Below are 13234 nucleotides of genomic sequence, written 5' to 3' on the forward strand. Positions count from 1 at the left end.
TGATCTCAGGCAGGAAGTCCCCATGGACCACCATGTTTTTAGACAGCACTGTGATCTATAGTGAGAGTAGGGAGCAGGCGGAGGAAAGCCTGGAGAGGTGGAGGGATAATCTGGAGAGGAGTGAAAACCAGAGTTGGTGTGTGTGACTAAGAAGAAGACAGATGTAAAAGCAACAGGCAGTTCTCTAAAGAGGTGAAGAAAAGACTGCAGACAGAGAGGAGGAAGAGAGATGAAGGAGGAAGGGTTATGGATGTAGTGAAGGAGGACACGCAGAGGTGTGGGGGAGGACAGAGGAGGATGTGATGGAGGCAGTTGATGTGCTGTGGCGACTCCTAAACGGAGCAGCTTAAAGAAATAAAGGGGACACATAGTTTCTGTTTGAACATTCAGAATGTTTTTTCACTTTTAATCAAAAGCAGAACTGAAATTATTTGCAACTCCCTATCACCCAGCATCTCAACTCGTCTGGAAATTGAATTATGGACAAAGGTTGTAACTTAAAAAAAAAAAAAGATGGAAAATAAAAGAAGCATAAGTTTAATAAGATCAGCCATAAAAACAACATCCTGAATCCTGAATCTGTCTTTGAAAAATGCATCCTTCTCTTACTTTCAGGTCTTCCAGCAGCGAGCGGAGCAATGCCACAGCTGGACAGCAGGTGTGCTCTTAACACTGCAGCACATAAAAGCCACTGCAGTGCTTCCGTGTCTGTGTTTTTAAGAGTGTGTGTGTGTTTGTGTGTGCATCTGTGTGTATGCGTCAGCAGATGGGACAGCCGGGCACAAACACCGCTGCTCCTGCCACTCTGCTGGAGGAGAGAGAAGGCAAACCCAGAGGAGGGGGAGTCAGAGGAAGAGGGGTGGGAGAGAGAGCCCAGGCCCAAATAAAGCCATGGGGGCCAGAACTGGGCTGGGTCCCTCTCTGCTATAAATACGCTGGCCGTCTGCAGGTTCGGGTTTGGTGGTCGAGGCTTGGGACCAGCGACCACCACAGCTGCTGCAGCCTTCGTCAGACAAGTCTCCTCCTTTCACTCATCCTCATCCTCCTCCTGCTCATCCAAGATGCCTCGGGTGGACTCAGACCTCAAGCTGGACTTTAAGGATGTCCTTTTCAGACCCAAGAGGAGCAGCCTGAAGAGCCGCTCGGAGGTAAGTGCTGTTAACGTTTCAATAATGTAATTTGAAAGTTTGGATCCTAAATATTCTCAGGAGTGTCCAGTTTCCTGTGAAAGGCCTCAGACACCACAGAACTCATACAGGAGAGAAGGGGCCTTCTGACTGTGTTATCATCATAATTAAAGCTGAAGAAAAACTAATTTAGCAACAGCACTGACATTCATTAACCCCGCAATCTTTAAAAGGATGGCTGACAAAAGCAGAGCAGTGGCTTCTCTGTGTAATCCTGTATTTGTGCCTCAACCCGCTGGAGTTTTTATGTATGCTCTTCTTTTGTTGTTTGAAGAGCCTGGGTCGTGTAACAGTGAGGTGACCTTCTTAAAGGTGACGGCAAACAAGCTCAGCCGGTCAGAAACAAACCGCAAACAATACACAAACTGCAAAAATATAAGAAGGTTCAGGAGCGCAGAAGGTCAATTTTGACGAGTTTGGATTTGATGGGATTTTTAAAGGCAAAAAACAGGCTTTGGATATGACTGTCTGAGGGGAAAACAACCATCCTGTTTTGTTTTTAAACTGTCAACTTCCTTAGCTTCAATAAGCACCAACAGATCTGAGACTGAGGGTGATGTTGATTGGTGATCCTGATCGTAGTTTGGTGGATTGAGAGTGGAAAGTGACAGTAGGTGGGAATTGGCAAGCAATATGAAGGACAGGAGACTTCTCAGAAACGCTGTTTAAAAATAGGACTGTGTGTGTTACAGGCAAGACCAGAGCACATTCCATATGCCTGAGAGATATGAGGATACTGTAACATAACATTCATAAAATAAAACAAGGGTGGCAAACTAAAAGCAAACTTTTTACAATGGAGGGATTTGGTGGTTCAGTTATTCTGCAGCGCTGCATTCACTGGCTTCAAGCGGAGTCGCCATATACTCATATACTCTGATCAAACTTCTTTACCCTCGTGGGAGTGGTCTTCTTTCAGGATTACAACGCCCACATCCATGGAGCATGAAGGACTGACGCATTAGACCTCCATCATCAAAAAAAACACCCCCATCTAAAACTGTCGTCAGTCAAAACACCGCATGAGGGAATAAATTAGGATAAAATGGTGTTTCACCTTTCAAAAGGGTTTCCATGGATACAGAACCTAAAATAAATAGAATCAGTACTCTTAACATTTTTTGTTTGTTTTGTAAAAAAGGATGTGACCCAAAACTGTTTAATCTAGCCATAAATATTTTAGATTGGTCAAATTTACACCTCAGTTCTCTTTAGGTCCCTAAGCTGAGCTGAATGGATCCACATGTCATGCTCTGTCATTTTGGGTTTTCTTTAATAGAAAGTAAAGTGAGAACCATGAGTCAGCATGCGATGCTGAAAACCAAATATTTGCTGCCTCAGGAAAATGAATATGCTCCACTGCATGCACCAGCCTCCTGGTACCACCACTTTCCTTCTCCATGGCAGGGATGAGTTACATCCTAATCTCAACTGCAGCTCTGGAAACTATTTCACCGTGACGGTTATGGCGCAATTTTCACCGTTAGCCAATTTTTACAGCTCATCTGGTTTACATGGTCTTGACTCAACACAGCAAAAGCTTTAACTGAAACGGACAAATAAACACTTGATATGCTTGTTTTCCAACCTTTGTCTTTGTAACCAAATCATTTTTTTATTTTGACATCATTTGTCAGTATAAGTATAGTGTTGTAATAGCACAATAAGAATGATGTATACAAATTAAATCCAGTTTGCAAACAGTAGCAAGCCTTATTCTTCTTACTACAGGGTTCCATTAGAGTCCAAAACACATAAACATGTTCATTTGTTCAGCTGGTATTTAAACTCTATCATCTGTAGAATTTGGCACAAATGAAGCCACATAAGACTCAAACAGAACAACTATATGACGTAGAACATATTTTTGGCACTAATAGAACTCCGTACAGGGCCGTAGCAGCAGAATTTGAGCTCTCTGACTGAAACAAAAGCAGGATTTACAAGTTAAACATGATCATGTAGAGACATAAACACTGCCCCATGGAGCGAGCAGCTTGAGTAGTTTGCTATTAGATTATCAATTTACAGGCACCAGCATCAGAGCTAAATGATTCTGTGTCCAAATAACAACACAGACTCAGAATGTGAGCCTCGTGCACAGCTGAAGTGAACCTTACTGTTCTCTGTTACACTTTATTGAAAGGTTAATATCTTCTTCGACTTCAGGTTGATCTTCAGAGGACGTTTACATTCCGCAACTCCAAGCAGACCTACACGGGTATTCCCATCATTGCAGCCAACATGGACACCACGGGAACGTTTGAGATGGCAAAGGTTTTCAGTAAAGTGAGTTAAACTCAGTCCCCCCTCTCCGGTGTATTATAAAGGCTGGTGAATTTAGAGTTTGAGAGCATTCGTGGTCTGTTTTTATCTTTAGCACACCCTCTTCACAGCCATTCAGAAGCACTACTCCGTTGAAGACTGGAAAAACTTTGCCGCTAACCACCCAGAATGCTTAGAGGTAAGCTCGCCAGTGTTTGCTTTGTGACTCGGGTTGTTGCTTCCAGGCAACAAGAGCATCAATCGACGCATCTTTATTCATTGAAAGCAGTTCTGATGTTCCCACAGCATGTAGCTGCGAGCTCGGGGAGCGGTAATGCAGATCTGGAGAAGCTGTGCGCCATCTTGGGGGCCGTTCCGGCGCTCAGATACATCTGTCTGGACGTGGCCAATGGCTACTCTGAGTACTTTGTTGAGTTCGTCAAGACAGTGAGAGAGAAGTTTCCCAAACACACCATCATGGTAAGATGGACCTTCCTTTGAGCAGCAGATTGACTCCTGGCCTGTGTGTGATCCTGCTGGTCTGGTGTTTATGTTGTGGGCTTCCCAGGCTGGAAACGTGGTAACGGGGGAGATGGTGGAAGAGCTCATCCTCTCTGGTGCTGATATAATCAAAGTGGGCATCGGGCCAGGTGAGGAAGTTTTATTCTTATCTGCAAATGGTCTAAAAAGCTTTAGAGTTTTTATCATAAGACACCGTCTGCCTCCTTGGTGGCAGCATTAAACGGACTCGGAAGAAAGCAGGGTCTTGTTGCTGCAACAGCTCAACACGTGAAGATGAAAATGGACTAATGTGCTCTTTATGTCTGCACAGGTTCTGTGTGCACAACCAGGATCAAGACGGGAGTCGGTTATCCACAACTCAGTGCTGTTATAGAGTGTGCAGACTCAGCTCACGGGCTCAAAGGACACATTATCTCTGTAAGCTCCCGTCCTCGGACAAATACGGCTACATAAAGGCTGAAGGATCGATAGTTAGTTACTAGAGTGTGGAAGTGGTAGCATTTCATCCAGGTGGAGTCAGTATTTGAAGAGCACCCAGATCATTTTATGAGGTTGCTTTGCGTTCGTGACTCTTCCTCATATAAGTCTGCTGTCTAAACATGAACCATAAAATTAGCCTCTTTAAAAGTAATTAAACCAGAAAGTGAAGTCTCATAATTAGACCTAATAAACAGTCTTTTTTAAACCAAAGAACACATCTAAAAACACCTGAACAGGTGATCAGTTTCACCTGTTCTTGTAGATCAGAACAGTTTTGGGTATCTGATTTGTAAATTCTGAAGTGCATCCATACGATAGTAAGTTTTGACAGCATATAAACACTCCATGGTGGAAATTAACAAATAATTATCCTATATTTGTTGAGGTCTGAAGTAAGTTTTCTGCAGAATTATTGTGAAAAACAATGAACAGGGCTGTGCAGTAGTTTCTAAAGCTGTTTGCAATATTAAAACATGACAGTAGAGGGCATCATTAGACTGTCAGATTTATTAGCTATTTATTAGTTAGCCTACCAAACTAAATTAATGGTTTGATTTATTCACTATTTAGGATGGTGGATGCAGTTGCCCAGGAGATGTAGCAAAGGCCTTTGGTAAGCAATGATGCCCCGTTTTTTTGGCTCTCTTTATGCGGTTTGAACACATTCACCTCCTTTGTTTTTCCACCTCCGTCCTCAGGCGCAGGGGCAGACTTTGTGATGATGGGAGGAATGCTCGCAGGCCACGACCAGTGCTCTGGGGAGACCATCGAGAAGAACGGCAAGAAGTACAAACTCTTCTACGGCATGAGCTCCGACACAGCCATGAAGAAGTACGTGGGTGGAGTTGCGGAGTACAGGTGAGAGACGCATAAAGTCAAAATAACAACAACTGAAATCAGGTACAGAGATAACTAACTTTGTATATACAATATGTAAAAAATAGAAACCTCTGCTCCTCATTCAGTCTCCTTTTTCTTCGGCCTTCAGGGCATCTGAAGGGCGGACGGTGGAGGTTCCTTACAGAGGAGATGTCGAAAACACCATCCGTGACATTCTGGGGGGACTCCGCTCCACCTGCACCTACGTGGGCGCAGCCAAACTCAAGGAACTGAGCCGCAGAACCACCTTCATCCGCGTCACGCAGCAGTCCAGCCACATGTTCTCCTAGGAGACAACACACCCTCCCCGACTCAGAACAAACACACACTGGCTGCATCATATGTATCGTGCATGTTTATGCAGGGGTGTCTGCTCAGGGTGTCGAAAAGCTCCAAATTCAGACAAATGTATTCACCCATGTTAACCACAAAGCAAGTGCATTTACATGCTTACAGACTCCATAATGTGTTTTAATTAGGAATGTATGATTGTCTTGGATGGAAACGAGCAAATATCAGGCTGTATTTATGACTTACAGGATAAATAGTTCTCAGTTTGGAGAAAACGGGATAAAGAACCAAATGACTGTTTGGATGTCACTAACTTGTATGCAGTTTGGGGTATTTGTACATTTACAAAATATCAATAATTACCAAAAATGTTCAGCTGTTGCGAAGGAGTTTATGTGAAGGAAGATAAGATCGATGATTTGGAATGAAGGAAACCAATATGCAAAAACTTAAAGACTCCACATTTTCTCTGGAGAAATCATGTGGCAATAAACTCTATGCAGATCTCTGTTTATTCCCTGAGTGCTCCACCAGATTCTTTGAAGCACCTCCAAAAAAAAAACTAATAATAATCATCAGTGTTTGCATCTGTGTGCATGTAGTTTGAATGTTTCAGTGATGAGGATTAAAAGACTTCAAATATTTTGCTGATTTGAGTTGCAGCTGAACTCAAACGCATCATCCTCCTCTGCACTGCTTTGACTGAGGCCTGATCGTTTAAACCAGGGGTGTCCAACCCTGGTCCTCGGGGGCCACCATCCTGCATGTTTTCCTTGTTTCTCTGCTCCAACACACCTAATTTGAATCAATGGCTGATTAACAGGCTACTGCAGAACATGAAGAAGAAACTTAACCACTGAATCAGATGTGTTGGAGCCGGGAAACAAGGAAAACATGCAGGATGGTGGCCCTCGAGGACCAGGATTGGCCAACCTTGGTTTAAACTAACTACGTGCAAGATCTGAAGAGAGGCTCTCTTGTACAAACACCCTTTAACATATAAAGCACTTTAAATAAGAGCTACATTGTTTAAAACGATAAAAGCAACAGATCAAAGAATTCGTAACATGTCGTCTCTGTATGAAAAATAAAATGTAAATTTATTTGCTCTTGGCTTTTCAAGTTTTAATTTTCCATCTTCTTAGTGTGAAATTGACAGCTTGGATTTGAGACAAAATCCAATTTTCTAGCATCAAATTGTGTTTTAGAATTAATAAGAAATGAAGAAAAAAAAAGAAATATGCAGCTAACAATACAGTACAGTAGGTAACATAGTCGGCAATATATTCTTTGTATTTCAGAAAAACAACTTTCTGCACAGATTTCAACAGTACGGTTTTAGAAAGAGTTGTGTTGTTGAAGTTGGCTGTGTTAAGTCCAGACCTCTCTGCTGTAAACATTTAGCACAATAAGTCATCTCTGAGTTCCACTTTAGTTCATGTTGTTTCATTATTTACAGTCTGTAGTGCCTTAACTCTCTTTAAAGCCAGCTGCAATCAATATATGATCTTTGAGTTTGTTTTTTTTAAAACTGGGCTTCTGAGTAGTTCTCAGTAGTTAGTATCTTACCTGTAGTAGGCAGAAGTCCTGAAGAAGCAGGGATACAACCAGCAGCCTGAAAACAACAACAAATTAAACACACAAGTGCAGAAATGCTCCAATCAGTCAACACAGCAGTTGTTTGCACAAAGTTTTTGAGTTTGAGTTTTTTTACGTGGCTCAAAACATCAAAAAATGGATCCAGTCTGATCAGAAGTTAGCCTAAATCTCAGGTGCAAATTTATCAGTTGCTACAAACATATTTATCTAAAACATGTTAACTGCTGCCTAGGTAGGTGTTCATATCATTGTGTACCCCATTAAAAATACTAAACTATTCCTTAATAGTGTTCTCTCTACAAAACAATCTTCTTCTTTTCTTTTCAATTGGTGTTAATTCTGAAGTAATTTTTTTTCCCCCTGTTGAACCAGAGCGAATCAGAATCAGCTGCATGAAACTGAACGCTCTGATCCCGTCTTCATTAGGAGTTTGTAATTCAATTTACCATCCTTTAGAGGGGGCCAGCGCCTGCTGGATTTCAGAAGTCCAATCAGCAGAGAAGAGAGTCCGGCTGTCTAGAAGGTGAGTGTTTAAATGCAACATTGAGCAGAAATAGTCAGGATTTCCTGAGCTTACACTGTGTGCATATGTCAGTGTGGTCGATTAAAATAAAGACACAACTTGTCCATTTTCTTCCAGATATGTCAAGGTTTCATTTTCCTTTTCAAAGAGGTGCATTTACACAGATGTCAAATACATACACCAACAGAGTTTCTCCATTGCTATAGAAGAATAGGGCGGTGAGACACAGGGACTTGGTGAGTACAGTATAGTACAAACAAGTTGGCTGGGATTCGCTGCAGGCCAGACTGTCCGTGTCGGACTGTGCTGATGTCTGGTTCTCTGCCACCGTCTCACAGGGCCAGAAAAGGCTTCAGTTTAGTACTTGGTGTTGCATGTTAGCAGAGCAATATCTAGACCGAGAGTTCAGGACAGGGATGGGGACATCAGCTGACAGATAAAGCTCCGCCCCCTCCATGGCAGTGGCCAGGGTCAGAGGTCAGGATGCAAACGGCCTGTCCTCTGCTGAAGTGTTTGTTTGTTTGTTTGTTTGTTTTTCGCCGTGCACAGAGGCGGAGCGGAGACGTTCAGTACACTGAAGAGTTATCCAAGGCATCTCCAGCATGTTCCACATTATATAATAATTTATAGAGACCGGTCCATAAAGACATTTGTTAATCAAATCAAATGAAATATCAAATTATACGTGATAAAATTTACATATCATATGACCCATATTAAAACAGCCCACTATATAAACTGATTCAGGTGGAACTAAACTGTTGCGTGGGCATGTACACGTTTATTTTTTTAATTTATTTTTATTTGTTTTTCTGCCTGAGTTGGTTATCCAGCGCTATGGACATTGATGAGACAAAGACAAGGGGGGGGAAAGAGAAAAGGAGGAATTCTGATTAAATTCTATTCAATTTTAAAACACAACAAAGTGCCAAAAATGAAGACATGTTTTTTTTGTTTTTTTCAAAATAAAAAGAGCTCACACGTCTTGTTTTTTTTTCTGATCAAACAGCTCACACACCAACATTCATTTTATTTGTCAAGTTGTGCAAGAAGAAACCAAAGAATAAAATAAAATAAAAATGTCATAAGTGTTGTTCCTTCAGTGAGGAAGCTTGTCAAAAGAATCAACAATGACACATTCTTGACATAGTTTTACGTCCCCTGACAATAAACTGAGTGCTACAAGGAGACAAAAAAAAATAACAGAAAAAAAAAGCTCCTGCACCAAAGATTATGCAAACAAAGCAACTGTTTTTCACACCACACAGCCAAACCAAGCTGTCAAACAGATCTGCCAAATTACAGCTCAAAATGAGCACATAGAGTAATGGCCCAACTTGGTTGGTATGAGGTGGAAACAGTCCACAACGCGGCTGATGAAGGGACGTTTTCCACGAGGAAGGGGGTTCCCCCTCGCTGAAACAAAGAATCACCGAACACCTCGGCCCGTTGGACCCAAGAACGTGCCGGGCGCCAAGTGAGACGGAGCACAAACGAAGGTTACGGCAAAGGCGATGTGCAAAAAACTTGAGCCATCTCTCCATCTCTCTCTCCCTCTCTTTTTTTTTCCATCAATAGTCACCTCCTTTTTTATTAAAAAACAAAAAAAGTCATTCTCTGTTCTGAATGAATGTTACCCCCCCAGGACAGGTTTCAGTCTGAGACAGAGGGGTTAGACCGAGCCCATCCTAGGACTAGAAAGTGCTGAAACATTATCAAGTCTTTGTACATCTACTTACATGTGCATCTCTGCTGATTGTTTATATTTATATATATATAATTAATTTTCTTTTGTTTTATTACAAAAAAGTGGTCCCCACGAGCAATGAGGTTTCTATTTCCTGTGGGTCTCACCGTGAACCGTCGAGGGTCAGGGTTTATGATCACACAGACAATTAGAGATTATACTAAACACACTCATACGTGCTTGAACACACTCTACACATGCAGACACACACACACATTGAGGAAGGCCACACGGGCAAAAAGGGGGAGCGGGAGTTACAGGGAAACCGTCAGTGTTGGTTTTGTTTCTCTGTAAAACATCCTGACTATCATCTTAAAGACGCTGCACATCAACAGACATCAAAATACAAAAGCTTTGAACGAGGGTGGGACACTGGGGGTCTGACTGCACACACTTGGCACGGTAAAAGGGGGGAAACAAAATGTAAGTATTGCACATTAAGATACATTTTACGGGAATAAAGGGGTAAACTTCGGTTAGAAATACAAATAAACTTTCTAAAAAAAAAAAGTAAAACTATTCCGCTCCTTCGTCTGCATTCCAACATGTCAGATTGATTTGAAACAGGCATGCATCCCCCCACCCCCAAAACCCGATTATTTTAAATGAATGGCCGGCATTTGCTAATTTTTAGCACAAGATCAGATGTTCAAAGGTGACAGGAAGAGGAAGTCCAGGCCTGTTCGCGCGGAAAAGGTAGCTAACGGTTGTTCAGGGGGTTATCGTCGACTGCTTGGCCTCAGGAGGGAGGTGCTTGTGAGGCTGGCTGGCTATGATTGGGTACCTGAAACAAAGTTAACGAGGTCACTACGTAGTCGTGGCAACGAGGCAGAGCCGGGCGGAGTCGAACACGGCTGGTAAGTTCAGCTTTAAGTGTTTCTGACTGACCACCAGGGACAGAGGAGGTTTCGGGGGTTAAATTCAGATACTGCATATATAAAAAAGTCTTCCCTGAAAACTAGCAACTAGTGCCGCAACTGCAACTTCTGGAAACTAAAGTCGATGACAGAGGGGGATTGTTTCAGCTGAAAAAAATCACATTCAGATATATATTAGCTTCGGAAAATATTGTCTGCTGTACACACAATTGTATTTTCTCTTCAGGCAGGGAGTTGTTTTGGTTGTAATGCTGGAGAATTGTTATTACTGTCGTTATTAAAATGCTTATTGCAGAGAATGTTCTGTTCTTATATGATGAGTGCCTGAACATCGCTGTACTATTGCTTTTCTAAACTAACCAAAGCAACCACTGAGTCTTTTGGCTTTGGCGTCTTTTTTTTTTAAGTTTTACCTGATTAGCAGTAAATATTTGAATGATTTGAGTGGCTGACAGGTTTGTTTTCTCGCTGTGTTCCTACTATTTCATTGCTCATTTTGTTGTAAGGGAAAAAACAGACAGGAACACAAATTCATTCAACACACACACACGCAATAAAAGCACAACATGCAAACATACTGCTATTTCTAGCTTTCATGATTATGTTTTACTAGGAAAGGAAGAAAATGTAAAAAAAACACTATTTTTGTGATGTTGATCTGAAAACCCTGTTTTATTTTTAAAAAATAAAGCATTTTTAAATCTTGTTTGGGGTCTTCTCATTCAACCTACCCACTGATTTGTCATCCATCTGAACACACATTCACCCACCCTACCATCAACTTATCAAAGTCCCACCACTGGAAACACTGTGCCCCTCATATGAGTTATGTTTTATTTTCTGTAGGATGCAAATATTTATGACTGATGTCTTAAAGGATGGCATGCAGGGAGCCATAATCTTCTCAGTGGCTCCTGGGGTCAGCAGCGAGTTAATCTAACTGAAACTACTCTCTTTGGGCACTTTCACAAAACAGTTCTGTAAAATGGCTGCAAAGACTTTAAGCTACCTCCGATGTAAAGTTGCACCAGTCTACTCTTCCGTAACGCATCTGTTTATCGTTCTTCAGGCCGGCTGACAAACCGAATGTCATCACTATATCCCTGAGCTGCAAAGCCAGCTTACCTGTTCACATCTCGACTGTTATGGCTCTGTTACGACCCACCTGGAGGCACAAAGGCGCGCCACTGGTGGGCCGACTTCATTCACAAATCACGCTGAGACTGCCAGAGGGAGTCTCAGTCCCGGCTTGAAGTGTTTTGTGAAAGTGCCTAATGTGGCAGATTTGTTTGAATTTAATCAAAATGCAAGGAATTCTGGGCTCGTCATCATCCGCCTTAAAGGGTAAGTTCAGATCTTTAGAAGTGGGGTTCTGTGAACGAACTCAGTTCGGAGGAACAGAGTTTAATTCTGATCAGACTGACAAGCTGATGGTTAGTCTGAGAGAGACTAAGACCAAAGTGGATAGCTGTCATCTTGAAACAACTTCAACCTCAACAGAGCCCCATTTTAGAAGATCTTAACTACCCCTTTGAGCTCAGGCAAAGAACAGGACTTCAACGTGCGAGAACCTTCAACACCGCTGCTTTAAAGTTTCAACCGTTCAACCCACTGGGCAATCCCATCTGCTGAGGTACATCTTAGTGATCCAGACTTTTGGCTGCTAATAAAACAAAACACTGTCGTCATCTCCCTGACACGCACGCACACACACACACACACACACACACACATACACCCGACCATGGACAACCCAGACTCAAAACGCGGCAGAGACAGGGTCTCACTGAGTGACGCCAGAAATGATTCAATTCAGTAGGCAGGCAATGCTTGTGTTTGAATAACTTAACTTGTAATGTGACATCAACTGATGCTGATGAAGAAACATTTTTGCTGTAAGTGTGGTTAAGTGCCTGTTGAGGAACAATAAACCCTGGTTTCCTCCAGTGTGTCATGTGGTTTTGGGCTTGTTTCAGGACAGGGCTGTCAAAAAAAAAAGACATTTCTCACCTAACTTCCTCCTGATGTGCAAATTGCAAGATCCTTATAAGTAAAGACTCAAAGTGGAAACACTGGACATTGCCTAAATATATATATATATATGTACTGAAAGTGACTTGTTGTGTCCTTGTGTATGAGTTGGAGTGTAAGATTGTATGTGCATTGTGTATAAGAAAAAAGATATATACTTATTTTATATATATATATATATATATATGAAATAAGTATATATCTTTTTTCTTATACACACACACACACACATATATATATATATAAGAAATAAGTATATATCTTTTTTCTTATACACAGGTACATCTTAGTGATCCAGACTTTTGGATATATATATATATATATATATATATATATATATATGAAATAAGTATATATCTTTTTTCTTATACACAATGCACATACAATCTTACACTCCAACTCATACACAAGGACACCACAAGTCACTTTCAGTACAACTGCACTGTTAGCAGTGTGCACCAATCCACCATCAGTCCTCTAGTGTCTCTGCAGGAGGGACATCATGCACCGAAACGTTTGCATCTGCAGAAAATCTAAAAGTGTTGTGACAAATACAGCACATATTGTCGATTTCAGGGATGATCTGTACTGATTTGTCTGCGATTTTGAAGCATGTGTGTTGGCTTATGGACAGACACGGACCTGCATCGTACACACACACACAGACACACACACACATACATTACAAATATATATGACGACTTTCAAAATGATGCAGTGAGAGTTTCTGAGCTCTAAGTTTAGTACAGAACATTCCTGGGATGTTAAAAAAGCCTTTTTCTGTGCTCGGCTACAGAGCCCAAACTGTCAAAACACATTCCAATACTTGACT

At 41.6% G+C, this 13234-nt stretch overlaps 1 protein-coding gene across 1 annotated transcript; it reads left to right on the top strand.

Annotated features, from left to right (window-relative positions):
• Window positions 1-831: 831 nt before the first annotated feature.
• gmpr (guanosine monophosphate reductase) lies at window positions 832-6732 on the top strand. The gene is made up of 9 exons (XM_017420173.3): window positions 832-1148; window positions 3357-3476; window positions 3568-3651; window positions 3759-3932; window positions 4021-4102; window positions 4285-4391; window positions 5025-5067; window positions 5153-5312; window positions 5443-6732. The coding sequence occupies exons 1-9, from the start codon at window positions 1062-1064 to the stop codon at window positions 5621-5623; spliced, it is 1038 nt and encodes a 345-aa protein (XP_017275662.1). The 5' UTR covers window positions 832-1061; the 3' UTR covers window positions 5624-6732.
• The last annotated feature ends 6502 nt before the right edge of the window (window positions 6733-13234 follow it).

The sequence above is a fragment of the Kryptolebias marmoratus genome, linkage group LG5, assembly GCF_001649575.2.
Source record: "Kryptolebias marmoratus isolate JLee-2015 linkage group LG5, ASM164957v2, whole genome shotgun sequence".
Lineage (NCBI taxonomy): Eukaryota > Metazoa > Chordata > Actinopteri > Cyprinodontiformes > Rivulidae > Kryptolebias > Kryptolebias marmoratus.

Excerpts from the sequence above, each read along its gene's own strand:
- gmpr (XM_017420173.3), top strand. The coding sequence starts at position 1,062 with ATGCCTCGGGTGGACTCAGACCTCAAGCTGGACTTTAAGGATGTCCTT. Across the intron at positions 4,103-4,284 it reads CAAAGTGGGCATCGGGCCAG|GTTCTGTGTGCACAACCAGG; the intron begins GTGAGGAAGTTT and ends ATGTCTGCACAG. Across the intron at positions 5,313-5,442 it reads GGTGGAGTTGCGGAGTACAG|GGCATCTGAAGGGCGGACGG; the intron begins GTGAGAGACGCA and ends TTCGGCCTTCAG.